The sequence below is a fragment of the Bos indicus genome, chromosome 5, assembly GCF_029378745.1.
Source record: "Bos indicus isolate NIAB-ARS_2022 breed Sahiwal x Tharparkar chromosome 5, NIAB-ARS_B.indTharparkar_mat_pri_1.0, whole genome shotgun sequence".
NCBI classification, from domain to species: Eukaryota; Metazoa; Chordata; class Mammalia; order Artiodactyla; family Bovidae; genus Bos; species Bos indicus.
Genome location: NC_091764.1, coordinates 68,578,745 through 68,604,940, shown reverse-complemented (window position 1 = coordinate 68,604,940; position 26,196 = coordinate 68,578,745). Strand labels below are relative to the sequence as shown.

The 26,196-nt window shown below is 39.1% G+C and overlaps 1 protein-coding gene across 1 annotated transcript in view; it reads left to right on the top strand.

Annotated features, from left to right (window-relative positions):
• The window catches only part of ALDH1L2 (aldehyde dehydrogenase 1 family member L2), a 58,408-nt gene extending 32,445 nt beyond the window's left edge, over nucleotides 1–25,963 (top strand). The window contains exons 11-23 of the mRNA XM_019961230.2: nucleotides 2,063–2,182; nucleotides 2,799–2,926; nucleotides 4,680–4,830; nucleotides 8,427–8,497; nucleotides 8,579–8,684; nucleotides 12,698–12,785; nucleotides 13,316–13,409; nucleotides 14,570–14,669; nucleotides 15,276–15,374; nucleotides 17,567–17,732; nucleotides 19,594–19,699; nucleotides 22,408–22,607; nucleotides 25,459–25,963. Of these exons, the coding sequence (XP_019816789.2) occupies nucleotides 2,063–2,182; nucleotides 2,799–2,926; nucleotides 4,680–4,830; nucleotides 8,427–8,497; nucleotides 8,579–8,684; nucleotides 12,698–12,785; nucleotides 13,316–13,409; nucleotides 14,570–14,669; nucleotides 15,276–15,374; nucleotides 17,567–17,732; nucleotides 19,594–19,699; nucleotides 22,408–22,607; nucleotides 25,459–25,514 (1,485 nt within the window). The 3' untranslated portion in view covers nucleotides 25,515–25,963. The remainder of the gene's footprint in view (nucleotides 1–2,062; nucleotides 2,183–2,798; nucleotides 2,927–4,679; nucleotides 4,831–8,426; nucleotides 8,498–8,578; nucleotides 8,685–12,697; nucleotides 12,786–13,315; nucleotides 13,410–14,569; nucleotides 14,670–15,275; nucleotides 15,375–17,566; nucleotides 17,733–19,593; nucleotides 19,700–22,407; nucleotides 22,608–25,458) is intronic.
• Nucleotides 25,964–26,196: the final 233 nt, after the last annotated feature.

Genomic DNA, 26,196 nt, shown 5'->3' with positions numbered 1-26,196 from the left:
ATTTTCACACTGGATGTCTCCATTGACCCATTGTTTGGTTTTCTATTTCTTTCTTCTGCCTGCTTGACTCTCCTGTTGAACCCCTCTAATGACTTTTAAAATTTCAGTTATTGCTCATTGCTTTTTATGGTTAAGTAGTATTCCTTTGTAGGTTTTATATATATATATATTTTTTGTATAGTAAAATATTATATAAATATATATATATATATCTCACATCTTCATACATTGATGGACATTTAGGTTGTTTCCTTGTCTTGGCTATTGTAAATTGTGCTGCTGTGAACACTGTAGTGTATGTTATCTTTTCATAATTAGAGTTTTGTCTGGATATATGCCTAGGACTAGGATTGCTGGATGATATGATACTGTTGCAGGAAGGGGACACCTTCCAGGGCCCGAAACTGGGCTCTTGTCTAACACTGGAAATGAATTGTCCGAGGAGACACATGTGCTGACAAAGCAAGAGATTTTATTGGGAAAGGGTGCCCAGATGGAGGGCAGTAGGGTAAGGGAACCCAGGAGAACTGCTCTGCCACATGGCTTGCAGTCTCAGGTTTTATGGTGATGGGATTAGTTTCCAGGTTGTCTTTAGCCAATCATCTGACTTAGAGTCCTTCCTGGTGGTGCACGCCTTGTTCAGCCAAGATGGATGCCAGAGAGAAGGAGTCTAGGAGGTGGTTGGACATGTGGTGTCTCCTTTTGACCTTTCCTGAACTCTTCCGGTTGGTGGAGGCTTATTAGTTCTGTGTTCCTTACTGAGACCACCTGTCATAAAACAACTCATGCAAATTGTTACTATGGTGCCTGGCCAGGGTGGGTGGTTTCAATCAGTGTGCTTCCCCTAACAATACTACTTTTAGTTTTTTAAGGAACCTCCAGCACCCGACTCCAGTACTCTTGTCTGGAAAATCCCGTGGATGGAGGAGCCTGGTGGGCTACAGTCCATGGTGTCGCTGAGAGTCGGACACGACTGAGCGACTTCACTTTCACTTTTCACTCTTATGCATTGGAGAAAGAAATGGCAACCCACTCCAGAGTTCTTGCCTTGAGAATCCCAGGGACAGGGGAGCCTGATGGGCTACCGTCTATGGGATCGCACAGAGTCAGACACGACTGAAGCGACTTAGCAGCAGCAGCAGCATACCATTTCCTGTAGTGGCTATACCAATTTACTTCCCACCAACAATGTAGGAGGGTTCCCTTTTCTCCACACCCTCTCCAACATTTGTTATTTGTAGACTTTTTAATGATGGCCATTCTGACCAGTGTGAGGTGGTACCTCACTGTAGTTTGGATTTGCATTTCTCTAATAATTAGTGATGATGAGCAGCAAACTACACGTTTGCTATTTTTTTGTTTCTTTTCTAAGCATCCTCAATTTCTCTATATAAAATAATTTCTTAAATCATTAAATTTTCTCTTTAATACCTTTAATTGAAGTGAGATTTTATGCCAATAGTTCTCTTTCACATATATTATTTTAATTATGTCTCTTAATGATTGTATGAGGCAGGTATATTATCATTTTATTGTTGAAACAAACCGAGATTTATAGAGGTTAATGGACGAATATAAATTCACTTGCCAGCTAATAGTACAGACTACAATTTAAGCAGCACATATGTAAGAGGGGGAGACTGAAAATGGGGAAGGAGACTGGAAAGAAAACTTAAAATGTCACCAGTATGAAAGTAAAGAGTGTTGATGGGCAATTTCAAAAATTTGCGTGACAGCAATGGCTGAACTCCACAAGTGGTGGCACTAGATGGCGGTGTTTCCATTATCTGGAGATCTTCTGAGTCATCTTTCATCTCAACGAGGAAGAGACAGATCTTTACAATGCCCGACTCAGACCACTTTGGTCGTCACAGAAGCTGACCTCCTGTCTCAATGGCCACTCTAAGCATCATAAGGCCTAACTATTACATCTGCTTGTCTCTTCTGAACAGTAAGCACTGGAGTCCCACTGACAACTTTTCTGTCTGCATTAGTGAATAAGCTTCTTTTTTGCATAAATATAGAAATCTGTTGATTTTATTAATGTAACTCTCTCTCTTAGGTTTCAAAGGAGATCAATGACATGACAGTAAAAATGCCATATCAGTGTTTCATAAATGGACAGTTCACAGATGCTGAAGATGGACAGACTTATGATACTATCAACCCAACAGATGGATCTGTGAGTTGTGATTTAGTGTGTGCAGTAACCACTGATCATGGATTTTTTTTCATTTATACACCATTATAAAACAGTCTTAAGAATTACTTATTCTATTACTCTGTCTCTCTATTATTCTGTTACTCTGTCTGAGCACTTAATATAAATGTACTTCATGTATTCTTTTAAACTATTCAGCTCTGGTTCTGGCTGCTGTTATCTACTGTAACTTACTTTTAAGAATGAATATTTATGATGAATTTAGATGGGTCACTATACCTATATACATACAGAAGTACAATTCCACATGGAGCTGTATATGTGAGAAAAATCTCAGAATTTGCAAGCTCATGGTGAGAAATTCAGCGTTCCTTAGGCGGGAGAAGAAATAGGTACAGTTTCCTACATGTGTCTTCTCATAGTGTAGTGTGAATGAGAAGTACTGAATTTTAGGCTCACAATTTTCGTGTTAAAATGGTTTCTTTTTCTTTACTATATTACCAGAAGTTTACTGTAAGTATTGATTTTCCATCATCAAAACTCTTTGAATTTTATGGCATAATATTAATCTCAAGAAAAAGTTGTATATCTCTCTATAAAAATAGTCTATAACCTATGTTTTCTTACCTTGAAATAGACGATATGCAAAGTATCCTATGCGTCTTTGGTGGATGTTGATAAAGCAGTAGCAGCAGCAAAAGATGCTTTTGAAAACGGTGAATGGGGAAGAATGAATGCACGAGACAGAGGAAGATTGATGTATCGGTATGATTTTTTTAAGAGTACGAGTCTGAGGACTTCCCTGGTGGTCCAGTGGCTAAGATTTCACGCTCCCAATGCAGAGGGCCCAGGTTTGATCCCTGGTCAGGGAACTAGATCCCACATGCTACAACTGAAGATCCTGTATGCTGCAGCTAAGACCTGGTGCAGCCAAATAAATAAAAATTAAAAAAAAAAAAAAAGAGCACAAGTCTGTGGCCTTTGGATACTAACATTGCCAAGATTTAAAAAAATTTTTCAAGACTTTCTATTATGCACCTATTAGATAGTATATCTTTTGTTACTTCCATCATATAAACTCCCATATATGGGAGTTCCTGATTTTTGTATTTTTGCTTGTTTCAGTCATCATCCCTGTATGAGCAGTTTAGTAAAGGACTACTTATTTGTAAAGATGTAAGCAAGGTCAAGGGAATCCAGCTTGTTTCAGTCATCATCCCTGTATGAGCAGTTTAGTAAAGGACTACTTATTTGTAAAGATGTAAGCAAGGTCAAGGGAATTCATTATCAAGGATAATGAAGCACTCAGGCTGGAGGGGTAAAACAGGGAAACTGCTCTTACTGCAAGGCCTAATGGGACAGAGGAAGGGGCTGTTACTAGAATCTGGCAAGATCTGTGGCTGCAGGAGGAGACCACACCCGTGGGTTTCAGTGGAAGGACACAGCAGCTACCGCTGCCCATCCACAGCCTACCAGTCAGCCATCCCCAGACCACTTTATCCTCCAGTTTGGCAGTCTCCTGGGGCTGCCTCCCACTGGCCTGTCATTAGCCAAGTCCAGTGAGAGAACCCAGAAGCCTGTGATGTAATCTGTAAAAGTCATCCTCCAGGGGTCACAGAGCAGGGCGGAGACTGGATTACAAGCAGCACATGGAGAACATCCAGCACCCTGCTGTTTCCACAGAGAAATTTTAAATCTACTTGATGTGTGAGGAGTAGAAACAAGGAGGAAAAACATGAAGGCTTAGAAAGGGTGTTATAAATTGGTAGCTGAGTATGCCAAGCGTAATTAGATTCAATCCCAGATTCAGTTTTCTGCTTACTAAATGACAAATAGCTGATCTTGCTCAAAAGATCTCCTAGAGCAGGATCTGGAAGAAATATTAGGGAGGAAGGTTCTAAGCCTGACCTGGAATGGTCTGAAAGAAACGGGTCAGAACCATGAAAGGAAAGAAGGAAGGAAAACAAATGGAAGAGGTAGACACAAAAGATGAATTTTGACTATTTCATAGTCATTAGTCAGTTTCTAGGTATCTTTCCACAGAAACCAGACAAACAGAAGCCTGTTGTGGTGTTTATAGTTCATTCCATGTATTTCTGTCTTGTCCTTTTCAGCCAGTGTTGGAAATATTTCTACACCAACCAGAAATCCTCAGGTGTTCGTGGGTTCTCCAGGGGTGTGGGTCGCCCTCTAACATCTCCCAGTGTATTCAGGAACTATCCACGTTCCCACTGTGTTCTGTCACTGATCTCCTTGGCTGACTGTGACTCCATCACTCTTACTTCTTATGCGTCTATAATGCGAATGATACAGACTTCCAACACCCTCTGCCTCTTCATGATAACTCTTAAATTGTTCATGCAATTATTAGTTCAATGCCTGTCTTCCCTATGAGACCACGTTCTCCATGAGGATGGGGACCTGGTCCATTTGTGTGAATTCTCAGCCCTTAGGAGGACGCCTTTTACACAGTAGAGACTCAATATCTGTTGAATGGATTTCTTTCACTGGCCAACAGACTTGCAGACCTAATGGAAGAGAAACAAGAAGAACTGGCAACCATCGAAGCCCTCGATTCAGGGGCTGTCTACACCTTGGCTCTGAAGACTCACATTGGAATGTCTGTGCAAACATTCAGATACTTTGCTGGCTGGTGTGACAAAATTCAGGTAAGTGCAAAATGTTGTTTGTTTCCGTGGAGATCATTCCTAGAGGAAAATGGACGAATGTTTGTTAGTTTATAAAGACCCCTTGTCAGAGTCACCACTTCCGTAGGTTTTCTCATCTGATCCTCATAACAGTTATCTGAGGTAGGTAGATAGTTGTCAACTCTTATTACAGGTGAAGAAACTGAGGCTTGAGGACAATGAATGACTTACCTATGGTCACATAGTAAGTAGAGCTAGGATTTGAACTCAAGATTTTTCTGAGCTTGAAATCTAATATTGTTCTTTGTTTTGTACTATAATATCTCTTGAGAGCATCTAATAGTCTTGTTGGCATATAGACAGAAGCTTGATATAATGGAGGAATTGAAGACTCAAATACCTAAGGAGGTCAGAGAGCTAACATAGTTGGGCTATGCAGACTGGTTATAAGAAAAATTTCTTAAAAACATAAATTTGATAAAAATGTCAATTTCCTTCTTCTTACAAGAAAATAAATAGCACATGTGTGATGATAAATGGCAACTACACTTGGCTTTGGTATTGAGATATAGAAGAGAAATAGGGCTTGCAGCAAACAGCAGAATGCATGCCACTTCTGGTCTCATGGTAACCACTGAAGCACCAGCCATCACAGCCACATTCCTAAAAGCCAGGAGTAAGTGGGAAAGAGGGAGAAAGGTAAAAGGACTTTAAGAAACATTCCCATCCTCCCTACACTTTGTGTTTGTATCTCCCATTGGCTGTCTCTATCTGCTAAGGATACTGGGAAAGTTTTTTCTGGTCACATTGCTGTACCATCATTTTTATAGAATCAGAGAGACCACCTGGTTCCAGGCCTCATCCTTGCCACTTACTAGCAGTTGTTGTTATTTACCTCTCTCAGCCTTACTTTCCTCATCTGTAAAATGGTCATGATAATCCATACCTTGCAAACTATGTTATGAGAATTAGAAATGAGTGTTTATATACTACAAGTGTTTATATATACAGAATTAAAGTCTGTACTATAGTAGGTCTTGCACATAAGTGTAGTTTTTATTATTGTTCAGCTACAAAGTCATAAGTATTTAGTAAGAGCAATTTAAGTCCATCCTTTATTCTCAATTATGAAATCCAAATAGTTCTGAAACCTGAAAATTGATTTGTTTGATTGACTCAAACTCATTTGGTGCCAAAATCTTACCCAAACCAACATGAGTCTATAAGTTTTATTCATCTTCAGTTCAGTTCAGTTCAGTTCAGTCTCTCAGTTGTGTCCGACTCTTCGCGACCCCATGAATCGCAGCACGCCAGGCCTCCCTGTCCATCATCAACTCCCGGAGTTCACTCAGACTCACGTCCATCGAGTCAGTGATGCCATCCAGCCATCTCATCCTCTGTTGTCCCCTTCTCCTCCTGCCCCTAATCCCTCCCAGCATCAGAGTCTTTTCCAATGAGTCAACTCTTTGCATGAGGTGGCCAAAGTACTGGAGTTTCAGCTTCAGCATCATTCCTTCCAAAGAAATCCCAGGGCTGATCTCTTTCAGAATGGACTGGTTGGATCTCCTTGCGATCCAAGGGACTCTCAAGAGTCTTCTCCAACACCACAGTTCAAAAGCATCAATTCTTCGGTGCTCAGCCTTCTTCACAGTCCAACTCTCACATCCATACATGACCACAGGAAAAACCATAGCCTTGACTAGATGGACCTTTGTTGGCAAAGTAATGTCTCTGCTTTTGAATATGCTATCTATGTTGGTCATAACTTTCCTTCCAAAGAGTAAGCGTCTTTTAATTTCATGGCTGCAGTCACCATCTGCAGTGATTTTGGAGCCCAAAAAAATAAAGTCTGACACTGTTTCCATTGTTTCCCCATCTATTTCCCATGAAGTGATGGGACCGTATGCCATGATCTTCGTTTTCTGAATGTTGAGCTTTAAGCCAACTTCTTCATTCTCCACTTTCACTTTCATCAAGAGGCTTTTTAGTTCCTCTTCACTTTCTGCCATAAGGGTGGTGTCATCTGCATACCTGAGGTTATTGGTATTTCTCCCGGCAATCTTGACTCCAGCTTTAGAGTGAATACTCATAGTTCACTGAATAAGTGTTCAGTGGGTTGCCTTTCCCTTCTCCAGGGGATCTTCCCAATCCAAGGATCGAACCTAGGTCTCCTGCATTGTAGGTAGATTCTTTACCATCTGAATCACCAGAGAAGCCCAAGATGACTGGAGTGGGTAGCCTATTCCTTCTCCAGAGGATCTTCCTGACCAAGGAATCAAACCAGGGTCTCCTGCATTGCAGGTGGATTCTTTACTAGCTGAGCTACCAGGAAAGCCCTGGATAAATACTAATATGCTTGATTATGGGAGGCAACCCCAAACATTAATGGGGGTTATAGATATTATAACATTATATAAGGTGTTGTTTATGCATTATATTATGTTTCTAAAGTCAAATTCTGAATCCCAAAGCACACCTGACCCTAGGGTTTCAGATGAGAGATTATACACTTGTATTAGTAACAGCAATAATATTTTATGTGGCAAAACAGATGGATAGTTTCAGTTAAAGATTACTGCCAAAAATCAGTTGGGATCAAATTTAGCTGCATATAATAGAAAACCCAACCAAAGAGTCTTTTTATCTCACTTTCAAGGAGTCCAAGAGCAGGCAATCAAGACTAGTCTGAGACAGGAAGATTCCTTCTCTCTCTTTGCCAGGCCATCCTTAGTACCATGTGACTGCTACCGTCACGGCTGCCTCTTGGTGTCATGATAGCCACTGCAGCACCAGCCTTTTTAGCAACATTCTGGAAGGAAGAATGAAGAAGTGAGGGAATAGGTAAAACAGCACTTGTTTTAGCTGAGTCAGCCTACTTTAAAGAGTGTTCCCCTTCCAGTGCATTGTACTTATATCTTCCATTAATCATCACCATTTGCTATGGAAACTGGGGAACATAGTACTTTACCTGGCACATTGCCATCCCCATTATTAACCAAGGGTTTCTGTTACTAAGAACAGAGGGGAGAATAGATATTGGGCAGGCAATTAACATTCTCTGCCATGCCCAGAAATTGGGAATGGAGATGATCAAATTAGAATTATGTGTTTTTTTTCTCCTGTGTCTTAGTTCTTTTGAGAAGGGCATAGCAGTTCCTTTTTAGGTGTGGCTATGTTTCTTATAAATTGAACACTGCTTCTTTTCTCAAACTGTTGATTTTGTATTGGGATATAGCTGATTACCAATGTTGTGGTAGTTTCAGGTGAACAGCTAAAGGACTCAGCCATGTACAGGTATCCATTCTCCCCCAAATTCCCCTCCTATCCAGGCTGACACATAACATTGAATAGAGTTCCATGTGAACACTGCTTTTTTTAATATCAGCTAAGAGAAAGTAAGAGAGGCAGATAGAAAATGGATTCATTGAGATTAAATTTACTCATTTAAATTAATAAAGTAGGAACTTCCCTGGCAGTCTAGTGGTTAAAACTCCATGCTTCCAGTGCAGTGGGTGCAAGTTTGATCCCTGGTTGGGGAACTGAGATCCCACATGCTGCATGGCAAAGAAAAAAAAAATGAAATTAGTAAAGTAGTATCAACCTTTTTTATTCTTTAGGGTTCTACAATTCCCATCAACCAGGCCCGTCCAAACCGCAATCTGACCTTTACCAAGAAGGAGCCACTTGGGTAAGACAAGGAGAGTGCCTCTGAGTGGCGTGTGTTAAGTTAGTTTGAGGGGACTGAGGCTGTCTCTTTCTCCTCTTGCAGAGTCTGTGCCATTATCATCCCCTGGAATTACCCGCTGATGATGCTGGCATGGAAGAGTGCCGCGTGTCTGGCAGCAGGCAACACCTTAGTGCTCAAGCCGGCGCAGGTAAGACACGCGAGACCAGGTGTGGCATCTACCCCTCCCACAGACGTACGTTGACAAATATTATTTCTTGAAAAAAATGGGATCATATATTACACCATCTTTTCATATATCCTGGGCATCTTTTCATATTAGTAAATATTCATTTTTAATAGCTACCCAAAATGGGGATTCCAGACTTTAGAACATCCATGAGAATGGAAGCAGCATAGTGTATGTCAGTGAAATCCCCTGAATTTCTACAAACCAGTTCAGTGCTTGCAAAATGCCACATGCCCCGAACTGAGGGAGTTATTTAGAGTAGTTATGAAATAGCAAAAGAAGTTTTATGCAGGCATTCAAATTTTAATTGTCAAAAATATTGTAAAGTTATTTACAATAAGATGTGGGAAAAGCATGCAAATAATGTACATAATTGTAGCTGTTTGAAATATATATGTATGTGTAAAACAGGAAGTTAGTTTAAAAATAAATGATAGAGTTCTCAAAAACATCTTTTCAATGCTAGAGTAGCTTTTCAAGAAAAAAAAAAACGTAGCAAACTTAACACCTGGCTAAGCATTTCCTCCAGACAGTGCACAGGAGTGGACATTCTGAGGTACCCAAGTTGGTGGGGAAAGCTTGGTCTCTATTCAAGAAGAGTCTACAGTTTGTTACCTATTATTTTTTTATTTCTTCTTTTAGGATTAAAAATTTTTTTTTCATTTGGAGCAACTATATAGTCATGTGACCACAGCCATCTTGTTTTCCTCATTAAAAAAAAGATATACATTCAAAATTTTTTAAATTAAAAAAATATAAAGAGATAGATGATGAAAAGTCTCCCTCTCATTCTCCTGGCTAACAAGTTTACCTCCCTGAGGCAACCAGTGTTTTTGTTATTTATTAGTTTCTGAGGTATTCCAGATATATTCTCTGTGTATACAAGCATATTTTTTAAATTAAATAATTAGGTAATTTTAAAAATATTTTTTAACCAACTGAAAACCACACAGGAGGAGAAGGGTTAATGAGAAATTGCTAATCAAGAGGCATAAAATTTCAATTATGTAAGATGAGTAAGTTCTAGAGGTCTGCTATACATCATATTACTGGACATGAATTTGCACAAACTCCAGGAAATGGTGGAGAACAGGGAAACCTGGCATGCTGGGAAGTCCATGGGGTCACAAAGAGTCAGACATGACTTAGCAGTTGAACAACCCTAATGTTGTATTGTACACTAAACAAATTATTAAGAGGGTAGAGGTCATGTTAAGTGTTCTTAGCACAATACAATACAATATAAAAATAAAATGAAGTAAAATAGAAGCACTCTCTACATACTTACCAAAAAGGGAAAAAACTTAAAAAAAAAAAAAGTTTCCAGTGTAAAAAATGTGTTAGTCACTCAGTTGTGTCCGAGTCTTTTCGACCCCATGGACTATAGTCTGCCAGGCTCCTCTATCCATGGAATTCTTCAGGCAAGAATACTGGAGTGGGTTGCCATTTCCTTCTCCAAGGGATTTTCCCAACCCAGGGATAGAACCCTGGTCTCCTTCATTGGAGGCAGATTCTTTACCATGTGAGCCACTAGGTAAGCCCAGTGTAAAAAATAAACAGTATTTTATTTAACCTATACCTAATTAATGGATATTGAGATTTTCCCGCCTTTTTGCTGTTATAAACTGTGTTACAATTAATAACCTTTTAAATGTAGCATCATAGGACTTCCCTGGCAGTCCAGTGACTAAGACTCCGAGCTTCCAGTGTAAGGCACGTGGGTTTGATCCCTGGTCAGGGAACTAAGATCCCATATGCAGCACAGCAAAAAAAAATTTTTTTAATTGAAAAAAATATACAGCTTCATGCACATATGCAACTATCTTTGTAAGATATGTTCCTAATAGCAGAATCACTTAGTTAATAGATCCATGTTTTGTGTGATAGATATTGGCTCATTCTTTCACAAGGATTGAGTAATTCACCAGCATCCTGTATGAGTGCTGTTTCTCCCAAGCAGCAGCACTCATTAAACAGCAAAAAACTAGTAAAATGAAGAGAGGAGGCAGATAACTTAGCCCAGCAGTGCTCAATCCTGGCTGCACATTAGAATTGTCTTTTAAATTCTCTCTAGAATTTAAAATTCTAAATTTTAGAATTCTCTTTTAAAAATACTAATACCTTGGCCCCACTGGCAGAGATTCTGATTTAACTGGTCTGGGTCAGAGGCCAGACCTTGGTATTACTTAACTTCTTCACATTAGTTTCTAAGGTACAGCCAGAGTTGAGAACCACTAGATGGTGGTATCCAAAGAGAGTGCTAAGCATTGGAAAACTCCAGTGACTACACGGAATATTCAAAAATTACAAACATGTATCGAGTGCACACTAATTGTCAGGCATATTATCAGTGACAAAGACATGAAATTTCTGTCCCATGGAAATTACTAATTCAGGATAGTTTTTAAAAGTCTTTCTAATCATGATGATTTCATACTGAGAATTTTCTTTAACTATAGTAGATATAAAGCCACTATTTGAAATATCTTCTTGCCAATTTTAAATATTTGAGCATTTGAAAAATTTCTCCTCAAGTATAACTAGGTTGACATTTTTTTAAACGTCATAATGTTTATTGCCATGGACCTGTTACTAGAAGGAGGAAAAATGTGAACCCTGTTTTTTTGTTGTTGTTGCTTGTGTTTGTCCTATTAATATTACTGTTTATTATGCAGTTTCTATATAGATTCCTTTTCAGTCTCTTGACCATTTTATTAGCTAAAACAACAATATAGTCTATGAATATGCAAGCAGGCCTGTAAACTCCAACACATGGCAATATCCTGAAAGCATAGTGGGCAAGTGAGGAAGCCACAGTCTGTCCCTTGGCCTTGTGAGCTCCTGTTCTTTCCTAGGACACCACACTTACCTGTGATCAGTGATCCTCTGACCTTCATTCAGACAGAGTGAGAGTACCGTTATCCAGCCCCATATTAACTGTTAGCTATGTTTGATTTATTTCCTGTCTTTTTCTGTTAAAATATAGAAATAGAAGCTCTACTATTTTTCTATTCACAACTCAATTTTCGTCCATTCCATTTTTTGAGACCAAGCTAACAGAATACTAATTTAAGACTTAATCAGCATTGGTTTTTCAGTGTAAACACATTACTCTCATTTTGCTTCTGAGATATGCATTGCTGAAATAGATCTTTAAGATGAGATCCATAACTATACCACTCTTTTTGGTAAAAAGAAAGGGAAAATATTATGTGTTCACTGAGCAAAAAGAAACATGGTAAGGATAATGAGACTAATGAGGTTGATTAACTTGGGAGGATGACCTAGGAAGGATGGGGGAAGGGGTTCTCAGGAGAACACGTCTTTGAATGTACTGTTGTATAATCCTCACTTTTGGAAGCATGTTTCCCATACTCTACAAAACAACAAATGAACAAATAAAGAAAAAAATATAATCAACATAGCTGAGGCCAACATTGAATACAAAAAAAATCAATTAAGCCAAATTTCAAATTAATAACAGCATCACGCTAAAAGCAATGAGGAAGGACTAACCCAAGAAACTTTTGATTGACATTTGGACTATATGGCCTCAGACTGGAGGCAAAAACACTGTAAATAACATTGAAGTTAGTAGGCTTCTTTTTCATAGGCTTAGTAATTTTCAAAATATTTTCTGTATATTTTAAGACTAAGCAAATAAGTAAAATATATTGTGGATGTTGAGATTATATCATACTCCTTAAACAGTTCAAAAACACAGAGAGAGAGGAAGAGGATAAAGCAAACAGTAAAATATTAACATTTGAAGAATGTGGGTGACAGATACATAGGAATTCTTTGTACTGTTTTTTGCAACTTTGCTATAAGTCAGAAATTACGTAAAAGTAAGAGAAAAAATAAACTCTAGTAAAAAACAACAACACTAGTGTGGCCATAAAAGGATAGCTGGGTATTGGTCCACAGGACAGGACAGAGTCTGAAGAAGGCAATTTCTGTCTACTTCTGCTCAGGTCACGCCCTTGACTGCTTTGAAGTTTGCTGAGCTCTCTGTTAAAGCAGGCTTTCCGAAGGGGGTAATCAACATCATTCCAGGCTCAGGTAAGCCAAGAACCTACTTTGCTGTAACTAATGAACAGTTTTCCCACTGGAGTCTTGTCCTGACATAGCTGTTGGATTGGTCAAAAAGTTCATTCGGGCTTTTCCATGCCATCCTATGGAAAAACCTGAATGAACATTCTGTCCAATCCAAAATATTAAAACTAAATACAGTTTAGCAACAGTGCAATAGAAACATGTGCTAATATCTTAAAGTGGAAATACAGTGGCAGGTGAATTGGGTGGGAGGGTGGAAGTTGTACAACATCATAAAACTACCCTATGGTGTCCCATTTCCGTTTTTTAAAATTACTTTAGAAGATTAAAAAAATTGAGACATAACCCATCTTTGGGGTACTGACAATTGCATGGAAGACATTATTCAGATTTTTGTCACGCTGTTATTATTATAGAAAATGTAAAACTAAGATTTAAATGAGAGCTTGGAAAACTGCTTCAGTGAATTCAAAGACACCTCTACCCTAAGACCTTGATAAAGTTTTAATTTGTGTTTTATTCCATTAATCGCACAGGTGGTGTAGTGGGACAGCACCTTTCAGAGCACCCTGATATCCGCAAACTTGGTTTCACTGGTTCCACTCTGATTGGCAAACAAATCATGAAGAGGTATTGGCTTTAGTGTGCTGATTTGCTAAGGATCCTGTTAAACCAGGTCTTCGGCTTTGTGTTTACTTTTTTAAATAAGGTGCTTTTGGAAGGAGAAAAATCACATCGAATGTAGAAGAGAAATCCTATCACAGCAGGGTACTGAAATGTTTGAATACAGTAAAATACTTTCTAAAGTGTAAAACCCAAAGTCAGTAAAACCAGAGATGTATTGAAAGCCTGCAGGCTTCTGGTAGCTTTAACAATCTGGCACAAAAAATTTTTGATACTAAAACTGTGGCCCAAATTGGTTTTGGAAGCCTAAGTAAGAAACTGAAAAGACATATAAAAGACAAATCTGGATTATTTATAAAATGCATTCCTGAGAAACAGTAACATTAGTTCAAAAAAATGCAAACCATCCAAATGTCTAAAATAAGGCAGTGGTTAAAGTTTGTTAACATAATGGAATACTGTGCGGTCAGGGAGAATTTTTAATAACTCTAGACTGTTATTAAATGGTAAATGGAAAGAAAAATAAGGTATAAAATTGTACATATTGGGTAATCCTAACTATGTTAACTAAGGCAAAGGCCGTGTTTGGAAACAGACCAGAAACAAGTATATCAAAATGGTTAAAAAAAGAAAATAGTCATCACTGAGCCATGGAATGGAATTTTGTGATTTTTTTTCCTTCTTTCTGAATTTCTAAATGTATTTTAAATGCTTTAAATAACAAATTTTTTGCATATAGGAAGTAATAAACAGAATTTTAATAACTTCTAAAAATGGATATTTTCCTCCAGTGTGCCAGTAATCTAGTTAAATGTTAAGTTCTTTGCCAGGCCTTTATGTAATCAAAATTCTTACACCCAAAGAATGTATTCACCCATGAGAATCTCTAATTATTTGACCACAGAATTTTTAAAAGACGCAGTTCTTACAGAAGATTTCTAACAGTCACAAAGCTCACAGAATAGTGTAATGAACCTCCATGTACGTGCTCATCACCCAGCTTCAGCTGTCATCACCATTCTACCATGCATGTTTTGTCTTTGAATAAGTTTCTTAATATTTCTGAGGCTCAATTATATTTTACATCCTAAGTAGTAATTGTGTCCAAGAAATAAGAGAAAGAAACTGAGAGAGTAAATGCTCATATTCCATTTATTTTTCTCCAGCTGTGCTATAAGCAACTTGAAGAAAGTTTCCCTTGAACTTGGTGGAAAATCCCCACTTATAATATTCAGTGACTGTGAACTTGACAAGGCTGTGCGAATGGTAAGAGGAGATCAAGTCCAGTGAAATAGGTGCTACTTCTGAAACACATTTCAGCTTCTTGTTCATCAGGTGCCTTAAAATGAGGTCTGGTTTTATCTGACCATAAACAGAAACCATTCTCTTTATGCTTCGATTTGGGATTGCTCAGGGCACTTAATTTAAAAAATAATGTCATTATAATTAAATGTGTTTTTAAAACTTGGAGGCCAGCTTTTTACAAACAGATGAAGAGGTTTATAAACATTCATGATTTATATAAACCGATGTAGAGATTCTAAAAGCAAAATTTGGCATGCAAATATTACATTTAAATGTATAGTCTACATTTTCTTATAACACAAAATCTTTTTATCGGTATGTCATCCTTGATAGGTACATCTCTTGTAAAGTACTCATGGATAGAAAAGGGGAAAGGAGAAATAAAATTTCTAAAAATATCAAAACCAAGAATCTCTAAGCATCACTAACTAGACCAAGGGCTTGTGTTTTTTTTCTGATTTCTCTGTATTGCCTGCTATTTTATGATAAGACAATTCTTAGTGTGTGCAATTTTATGACAACCTTGACTTCCCAAATCACAAAGTATTTTGTCTTTTGCTGCCAAAGGGCATGGGGGCAGTATTTTTCAACAAAGGAGAAAACTGTATTGCAGCTGGTCGGCTGTTTGTGGAAGAATCCATCCACGATGAATTTGTGACAAGAATGGTAAGCATCTTCAGATTCGCTCTGTGAGTTGGATAGAAATTGTCTTTACTTTCAAAGTACTTCTGGGATTATTAGTGATGATAGTATATTTTTAAAAAACAACACAATCCTTATTTTTTAGAAGTACTTTGTGACATATTTACAGATTAGATTATGATATCTGGATTTTGCTCCAAAATAATGCAGAAGGGGAGGAAGTAAGTCAGGGAATAAATTGACCATGGCTTGGCAGTTGTTGAAGCTGACTGATGGGTATGTGGAGTTTCATTATATTATTTGGCTACTTTTATATATAATTATAACTTTTCATAGTAAAAAGTTATAGGTCTATATTAAAAAACCTGATAAAGTATACTGAAGAGCTATTATTACCTTTATCTTGCTCTGTATTTATAGTATATTAGATCCTTGATATTTATGGGATATATACCCCTAGGTTATTATAAATCCCTAAATTGCCTATGAGAGGTATACCACTAGATTCTTACAAACCCTGAATTTACAGTAAAATGACAGCATATATATTTCCTCCACTAAGATAGATACATACCTACATACCCCCTGATGTTGGACACGATTCCGTAAATATGAGACTAGAAGCATTTATAGAACTATTAAGATGAATTCTGTGGTAAAAATGAACTCTGAACATACTGCAGTGTATCATCATTATGGTTGTAGTAATCACAAATTTGTTTCTAGTTGAAAAACCAGCACCCAGCTTTTCTTTGCCTTCAGAGCCAATTCCCCAATTCCACCCCCAAGAAGCAAAGGCATCTTTCCTCATGAGAGTAGGAAACAAGGAAGCCATACAGAAGGGCAGACGGCGGGCAGTGTCCAGCTCATGAGCACCCCGCAAATTCACGTTTCTGCCTTAGTAAAATACAGGGCACAGCATGACACATCATGGGCTTTCACAACTACAACTTGTTGAAATTTCAAATGCTAAGACCAGAAATGTCACAGATTTGCTGCTATCAGTCCATCAACAATATGTTTTGCACACATAGGAACAGGATTAATTTCTTTATTCAATGGCTATTTTTTGAGCACTTACTGAGGGATTTTAGCCAGACCTAAATTCAAAATTCATGGCCCTGTGGGGTTATGGTAACTCCCATTCTTTCTCCTTATTAGAATTGGTCTTAACAACAAGAAATTCAGAAACAGATTAAGATAACTAAGGAGCCCTAGAGATTGTCATTCTGAGTGAAGTAAGTCAGACAGAAAAGGAGAAATATTGTGTGACTCCCCTTATATTGGAATCTAAAAGGAAATGATACAAAATGAACCTATTTACAAAACAAACAGGCTCACAGATTTGGAGAACAAACTTATGCTTTGGGGCAGGAAGGATGGGGGGACAGGATAGTTAGGGAGTTTGGGATGGACATGTACATACTGCTGTATTTAAAATGGATAACAAGGTCCTGCTGTATAGCACGGAGAACTCTGCTCAATGTTATGTGGCAGCCTGAGTGGGAGGGGAGTTTGGGAAAGAATAGATAGATACTTGTATATGTGTGACTGAGTCTCTTTGCTGTCTACCTGAAACTATCACAGCATTGTTAATTGGCTGGAACTATCACGACATTGTTAATTGGCTATACTCCAAAATAAAAAGTTAAAAAAAAAAGATAACCAAGGAGCATGTGTGAGTGATGAATGTTCCATGTAAAGATGGTTTTTCATCAGAACATTCTAGTATGTCCTCCAGTGTGGCTATACCGTGAGATTTTCACGAGGGCAGTCGGCCACATTTAGGGAGAGGAAAAGACAACAATGTGGCCATTTTAGAAATTACTTTGCCATGAAGAGTATGCTGTATTGACAAAAATTCCAGAACATCAGGTTTGCTATTTTAATGGATTAACATTCAAGATAATTTTAATACAATGCATGTGGCTTGTGTTCTGTTTAAAACTCAGTGGTTAAAAGCTTGGGCTTTCACATCAAGAAAACTCTACAGTATTTAGTGGTCGTGTGCCCTTGGGCTAGTCACTTAGCCCCTCTGATCCTCAGTTTCCTCATATGTAAGATGGAAATAAATATCTACCTCCAATGCTACCATGAAGACTAAGTGAGGACCATCTGGGAAGAGCTCAGTACAACACCCATCACCCAGCAGAAGCTTGGTGAAGGGTATCCATTACTAACAGTCAATTGTGTTTTACAAACTGGGTGATATACAGGTGGAAGAAATTAAAAAGATGAAAATTGGTGATCCACTTGACAGATCTACTGATCATGGGCCCCAAAATCACAAGGCCCATCTGGAAAAGCTTCTGCAGTACTGTGAAGCTGGAGTGAAAGAGGGGGCCACCCTGGTGTATGGAGGAAGACAAGTCCAAAGGCCAGGTATGATCACCTCCAGGGGAGGGATGCTGGGGGCCTGGCTTCTTAAGTTGGAATAATTGGTAACAGGCTTCATTATAGCACCATCTTGCCTCAGAAGTAAACAGTGGCATTTATGTTATGATCAGAAGAAATACGTTCTAGATCCTGCTTGGCCACTTTTAAGCTGTGACACCTTCAACAATAGTTTTGTTGAGCCCTAGTTGTAAAATGCGATGAAATGTGCACATCCTGCTTTACGAGGCTGTGAAAATCAAATAAAATGATGTGACAGGCCCTTAGCTGTGCAGTAAACAAGCGTAATGGATAAGTGTGTTTCAGGAACTGGCGGTTTTCATTCCTGGCAATGTGAGGCTTAATCTTAGCCAGTTTAGCCTGGGAAGGATTCATTCCTGTTGTGTAACTGTTAATGAAGAACTGACTCATTAGAAAAGACCCTGATGCTGGGAAAGGTTAAAGACAGGAGGAGAAGGGGATGACAGAGGATGAAATGGTTGGATGGCATCACTAACTCGATGGACATGAGTTTGAGCAAGTTCTGTGAGTTGGTGAAGGACAGGGAAGCCTGGTGTGCTGCAGGCCACGGGGTTGCAAAGAGTCGGGCATGACTGAGAGACTGAACTGAACTGAACCCAGTACTTGTTACAGAAGTATGTGAATGACTCCATGTCATGATACCCAAAAGGAGAGAAAAATGAACAAACAACAGGTGTAAAACCTCCTGTCTTACTGTGATAGACTGAGTACCAGCCGTACGACTGGATATGATATGTCTTCTATGGGATCCAGTGTGTAACACACCATCACCGATGAAGTATTCTTGCCAAAAACATTTAACCATGAATCTAACCATGCCTTTATGTCATATTTTCTATTTAAAGAAGCACAGGGGATAGGGAAACAAATCAAATATCATCCCAAAGAAGCAATGACAAATCTGAAATGCCTAAGATATTCTGCCGGACAGCTGAATCAGTTTGTTTAACAAAGTCATGCATGTGTGCTAAGTCACTTCAGTCATGTCCGACTCTTTGCAACCCTATGGATTGTAGCCTACCAGGCTCCTCTGTCCATGGGATTTTTCAGGCAAGAATATCAGAGTGGGTTACGATTTCCTACTCCAGGGGAATCTTCCCACCCCAGGGATCGAACCTGTGTCTCTTGAATCTCTTGCATTAGCAAGCAGATTCTTTCCCACTGTGAATTCACCGGTTTAACAAGTCAGTGCCATGAAAATTAAGGGGTGGGCATAAGGGAGGAAATGTTCCAGATTAAAGCTATCTAACAACCAAATGCAAAGTGTAACTTATTTGAATCCCTGAATCAAACAAATCAACTACAAAGAGATATTTTCTAGAAATCAGAAATTGAATACAAATATCAAATCATTATGTTGTACATCTGAAATTAATGTTATGTGTCAATTATATCTCAATTTAAAAATTAGAAGTTAAATTGAAAAAAACTATGAATAAGGGATTAGCGTTAATTTTGTTAGGTATGATAATGTACATTACAATTTATACTCCAAGTATTCTAGTACAAATCTATGTCTCTGGAATTTGCTTTAAACTATATCAGCAAGGAAAAAATGAATCAAATCTAGCAAAATATATACATAAAGATTTATTTTACTATTCATTATACTATTTTCTCTACTTTTACATATGTTTGAAATTTTTGTAATAAGGACATTAAAAGTATAAGAACCTAGGATTGTTAACACCAAATAGGAAAATGAAAGTCTTCTTGGTTTTACTGACCCAGAAGGGAAGAAATAAAAGTTGTAATGTAATTAAATGAGAGAACTACTAATTGAAAATTACACTATAATTGATGTTATTTTCTTCTGGTTTTCAAATAGGCTTTTTTATGGAACCTACTGTCTTCACAGATGTGGAAGACCACATGTATCTTGCCAAAGAGGAATCCTTTGGGCCTATTATGGTCATTTCTAAATTCCAAAATGGGTATGTTCCTAGGCATAATTTAACTGGGTTGACTAGATACAGGTTTTTTTTTTCCCTACCACTGTGCTATATACAGAGCATACAGTTAAAGAACATACAATTTCTGCTGCTGCTGCTAAGTCACTTCAGTCGTGTCCGACTCTGTGCGACCCCATAGACGGCAGCCCACCAGGCTCCCCCGTCCCTGGGATTCTCCAGGCAAGAACACCATAGCGGGGTGCCATTGCCTTCTCCGATACAATTTCTACCATAATAATAATCGACAAATAATTAGAAGAGAATGCTAACTTACAATGTAAGTTGAAATAAATTTTTGCTCCTTAGCTTAAATTAATGGCTGACATCATATGGTATTTGCTAGTTTTAATTTTTGTACAGTTGGCATTTGAAACATCTCTGGAATAAGGCCAGTAACTGAGACTAACAGAAGTGGTTTTTGCATTTACATTTTTAGAGAAGGCATCATCTATGAAATCTGATTTTCCCAAAGAAAGAGTGGAGTGTTTTCTCCACAGGGGATCATGCCCCCAAAAACCTAAAACTCAACTCTTTGTAGAAAGCCCACAGTCACCTTATAAACAACCGTAAATGACGTACTGGTTTGTCAGGGTCCCTGAAACTTCCCAAAGTGTTTAGCATATCAAAGAAGTCCATATGGTAACTGAGTTCCCATCATAATATTTAATATAATAGACTCTCTGGTATACTGCACACAGTTCTTTAGAATTATGGCTTTAGTTTTTCTTTAACCAATGAGAAGGTGGTAAAAAACAGAATACCCAGTTCAGAAGGGCTTCTTGGTCTTTGATAGATTGTAAGAGAACTTTGGGGACACTAAATTGTAGTAACATTTTGACATACTGATTGAAAGATGCTCTTTTAACCTCTTTTCCTAATTATAAATTCCCCTATATGATAGTCGTGTTAACCATGCAGATATTAGAAGCCAGGTTTAGAGAATGTAAGCCTACATAAATCACAGATCCTATCCTCAAGGAGGTCACCATCTAATAGGGGAGACAGACAAAGAGACAGGCAGTTAACCCAAGAGGGTGTAGGTGGGAAATGCAGTGGGTGGAGTCTGCACTGACCACCCCTGTGGGCTTGGGTTACTAGCGTAATTCCTCTATTAAGTTTCTCTATTTGTAAAGTTTATCTATTTGTGAAGTTGGGCTAGTTATTAATAGTATCTATGTTTTGGGGTCATTGTTGGTGATGGACAGGGAAGCCTGGCGTGCTGCAGTCCATGGGGTCGCAAAGAGCCAGACACGACTGAGCGACTGAAGATTTAAATGTGTTTGCTGCTGGTGCAGTTGCAATCATTGTTATTATTCTAAAAGTGGACAAGGTGTACTATGAAGCTGTGTGATCTCAGCAGTCCTCAGTGGGCACTGGCATCCAGCCATCTTTCAGCCTTAGTCCAATCTATGAATATCTTCAGTGCGATCAAGTGCAGTGCATCAAGTGTGAGAGTTTTAGCAGAGTCTAGTCCACTCCAAATGAGATTCCACATTTCTCATGAAAGTTGAAAATTGGATAGAGACAAGATTACCTTTGAAAATCCCTAGGGGAGGCACCACATTCAAGCCTTTGTTGTCTCTTCAAAGAATTCAGCACAACTAATTTTTCTTCCAGCTTTGGAACAGAAATCCCATTTCCTTGCCAGATCCCCAGATGAAATCTTGGCTTGCATTTACTGGCCATGTTGTAGAAATTTCATGTTTTTTGTTTTTTTTTTTAACATTAGGATGACACTCATAAAAATGAGATACTGTATGGCAGGCACATGGGAACTGGAACAAGTGGAGACACGAGTGGGTTCATGTCTGCACTGACTTGGCCACGCACACATACTGAGACAGAAGGCAGGGAAGTCACCAGACCCACTGAAGGAATGATTTTACTACCCTTTTATGGGATTAGCCTATTAATTGAGTTCACATTTGATGTTGCCACATCCTAGTATAAAGAAAAATGAAATGTTCTCTTTCTCCTTGGGAACTTCCTGTCTAGTTGGAAGGTGACTGAGTTGGAGGAACGTGGGCTACCCAATTATAGCTGACTTTCACTGAGCATTTCCTTTGTTCCAGACACTATTGGCTCATTTAATCCTTATGACAACAGACAGGAGGTGCTATTATTACTATTTTCATTTTTTCACAAGAATACAGAAAAGCTGGGGGAGATGGGGTCATTTGCCCAAAGGTCACCCAGGCAGTCTGGCTGCTGAGCCTTCTCACTGGGCCACTCCACTCTACCGCCTAAGCAGTAGCACTGATGGGATCTGAGAAGGCTTCAGGGTGAGGCATGGAATGAGCCCTTGAACTGTGCATGTAAAATCTGAATAGATGGAGGGACTGAGAGGGTGCTCTGAGAATATATAATATCTATATATGGAACTGAGGGGAAAGACAAATGGGGTAGTCATGAAGGAAAACCAATGAAGACGATTAAAAAGATGACTTCAGCTCAGATTTTAAAGGGTGTCACATGATATATGTGAAAAAATACAATACTAGGGTTGTAATATCTCATTGGGCGTTTCTTTTGGTGTAAGCCTGGAATATTTCATTTATAAAAATGTAAGCACACTGGCAGTAACGTTTTCCTGTTTCTAACACAGAGGGGAAAAATATTAGAACATAAAATGAAAGTGTTTTGCTTTTACGTTTAATGAGGTTTTATGTCTTCCTATAAACATCTTATAGGGACGTCGATGGAGTGTTGCAGCGAGCAAATAATACAGAATACGGCTTGGCCTCAGGAGTTTTTACAAGAGACATAAATAAAGCCATGTATGTGAGTGAAAAACTAGAAGCAGGAACTGTTTTTATTAACACCTACAACAAGACGGATGTGGCTGCTCCTTTCGGTGGATTTAAGCAGTCTGGGTTTGGAAAAGACTTAGGTATGAATATGCCTTACCTTTCTACTGCACATCATAAAAAGCCCGCTTCGTGCTTTGTCCAACACTTGTATATTGCTTTAAAGGGCATTTCCCACGTGGTAGTTGATCTGGGGTTTCAAGGGCATTGATTTTTCTTTCAATGTTAAACATTTTTTAAAAACTTTTTATTTTATTTGGAGTATGCTGATTAACAATATTGATAATTTCACGTGGACGGCAAAGGGACTCAGCCACACATATCCACATATCCATTCTCCCCAAACTCCCCTCCCATCCCAGGCTGCCACATATCAATGGTTAAACATTTTATTGAACATAACATACATATAGAAAAGAACACAAATTGTATGGAAAAGGGCTTCCTTTTAAAAAAGAAGATTCCTATCGAAAAGAAAACACTGACAATTTAGCTAAAATATGTTTGGTTGTTTCTTTTAACCTGACATTCAGCATGAACTTGGTTTAGGTGTCATGGGACCAAGTGGAACCAAGAAAGGAAAATGGGTAGAAGGCAACAACCAGCTAGCTCCAAGAATGTATGCTGTCTCTGAACCACTTGGCAGTCTTTCAGAGTCAACATTGAAACTGGCAGAGTTTTCTGGGCCTCTGGGAGCTCAGATGTAGAGTTTGCAGAAAGCCCCAAAACGTAATTTACAGTGGGCAGCAACATTATCACATTTCCAGTAATAGCTTATTTTGAAAACTAAATACATACCAGGCCTATAAGAGCATATGAGCAGCCCTCACAATAGCCACGGGAGCATTGCTATCCAGTTGCTAAATTGTGTCCAACTCCTTTCGACCCCATGGACTGTAGCATGCCAGGCTCCTTTGCCCATGGGATTTCCCAGGCAAGGATACTGGAGTGGGTTGCCATTTTGTTCTCCAAGGGATCTTTCTGATCAAGGGATCGAACCCGAATCTCCTGCATTGGCAGGCGGATTCTTTACCACTGAGCCACCAGGGAAGTCCCAGCCATGGGAACCCAGATGCTATTATTATCTTTATTTTACAGATGAGGAAAATGGCCCTTAGAGAGACTGGGTAACTTGCCCAAAGTCAGCCAGCCAGCCATGGACAAAAAGACTGCAAAGCGAGGTCTTCCAGCTGTGTAGCCCATGTCCTCACCCCTCACAGTCTGGCATGTTGTTTCAAAAGTTGAAATGTTTGTGATTTACCAAAATTACAGTATGCTTGTTAATTTGGGGTATTTTTACATCTTCTCTTTCCTGATGACATTTGACAATTTATTTGCAACAATAAGAGTGACTCCCGTTTTAAATTCCATTGAGTTGAAGTTTAATTCTTTTTTTTCTTTTCATGTCTTCAATCTGGCTTTCATCCCTGGATCTAAACTACAGGGGGAGATTTTCTTAGGGAAATTATTATCAGGAAGCAATAGTGTTAGCATTATCAGGAAGGCAATAGTGTTCCATTTGTCTTTGGATAGAGAATGATCGATTTGTCTGTTTTATTATAACACAGTAAACTTTGTCTTAACAGTTTCTTCCTCTCTGAATTTGAAACTCCCTCAGCTCAATGGTTCCCAGCTGCACACTGGATTAGAATCACCTGGGAGCTTTAAAAAAAAAAAAAATGCAAAGATGCTGATTTAACTGGTCTGAGGTGTGACCTGGGATCAGGAATTTTAAAAGCTCCCTAAGGTGATTCTAATTTAACAGTAAGAACACTGAGTTTAAACTTAACTCCAGAATCATATACTCATTAGTTTCACTCATGGTATTCATGCCCCTTAACTGCTGTAGAAATCGATGATTGCGGAAGCTCAAAACAGGAACGGCACAGAAACAAAATGGCAGACCTATTTTTTGCCTGGATATGCCTTCTGTGGATTTCCCAGGTGCCTCAGTGGGTAAAGAAACCGCCTACAATGCAGGAGACACAAGTGGCCCAGGTTCAATCCCTGGGTCAGGAAGATCCCCTGGAGGAGGGCAAGGCAACCCACTCCAGTATTCTTGCCTGGAGAATCCCATGGACAGAGGAGCCTGGAGGGCTTCAGTCCATAGGGTTGCTAGGAGTCAGACACGACTATAGTAACTACATGCACGCATGCATGCCTTCTGTGTCTTTAACATACTATGTAAGTCAGGAAAAATACATTTCTCTTTTCTCTAACAAAATGAAACAAAATGATCTCAAACTTCACTCTATTCTGCATTTATTGTAATTGGATTTAATGCATTTAACTGCATTTAATATAATTACATTTAATGTAATTGGAAGGACAGTATCCTGATCACTTTTGTTCAGCTTAAATGGCGAGGAAGAGAGATGAAGATTTATCATCAAGCCAGGACATAAAGAAGGGTTTTGGGTAGAGGTTGATAAGTCAACAGTGTGGTCCTTAGAAGGCCTGGTAGCTGGTCTAAACCCTTATCCTCAAAGTGTAGACCATGAGCATCACCATTTGGGGAATGGTTAGAAGCATATAGGGATTCCTTGGTGGCTCAGACGGCAATGCATCTGCCTGCAATGCAGGAGATGCAGGTTTTATTCCTGGGCTGAGAAGATCCCCTGGAGGATGGCATGGCAACCCACTCCAGTAGTCTTGCCTGGAGAATCCCCAGGGACAGAGGAGCCTGGTGGGCTATGGTTCATGGGGTTGGAGAGTCAGACACGACTGAGCAACTTTCACTTATAACCTTGGGGCCTCTGCTGGATTTAATCCAATCAGACTCTACAGTGTCATAAGATCAGGTGATTCACATGAAATCGAATGTTTGAGAAGCACTGTCTCAGCCCCACTCTCTTGCTCAGTGAGATACACTACACCTGGCGCCATCACGTCCACCTGTGAACACAGTCCATCAACTGCTTTTCTCTTTCCTAGGTGAGGAAGCTCTAAACGAATACCTCAAAACCAAGACTGTGACGTTGGAGTACTAGAGCAGTGCCATCCTCAGGAACTCCTCGCGGGCCCACCACTCTTCAGCTCTCCCAGTGAAGAAGCCTGGCTATGCCGAGGACAGAGGTGCCAGCCGCCAGCCGAAAAACATGCACAGGGACCATGAGGAGGGTGGGGCCACATGTCTAAGCATTTACACCTGTGCCTGAGTGTTTTCTAATACCCCTTTTATACCTTCAAATGATGTTGGGTTTTGACTATGTTGTATACCACACGTATTTCTAAAATATTGAGCTGCTTTTTTTCCCCCACCAAGACTAATCCTAATCAAGGTTGTTCGTTTTGCAAACATCAATATGATGCAGTTATAGTACAGAAAGTTGGGAACCCTTGTATAATAGGTAAGGTTTTAACCTATGAACCAGGCATGTGGGGGTTATTAAAAAGATTTTCTGTAATCTTTTAAATATATTTTTTAATTGGAGGATAATTGCTGTACAATATAGTATTGGTTTCTGCCACAGAACAAGGCAAATCAGCCATAATTATACGTGTATCACCTCCCTCTTGAGCCTCCCTCCCTTTCCCTCATCCCACCCATCTGGGTCATCAGAGGGCACAAGCTGGGCTTCCGTGCTATATACCAGCTTCTCACCAGCTGTCTGTTTCACACATGGTAGCACATACATGTCAATACCACCTTCTCCATTTGCCGCAATCTTT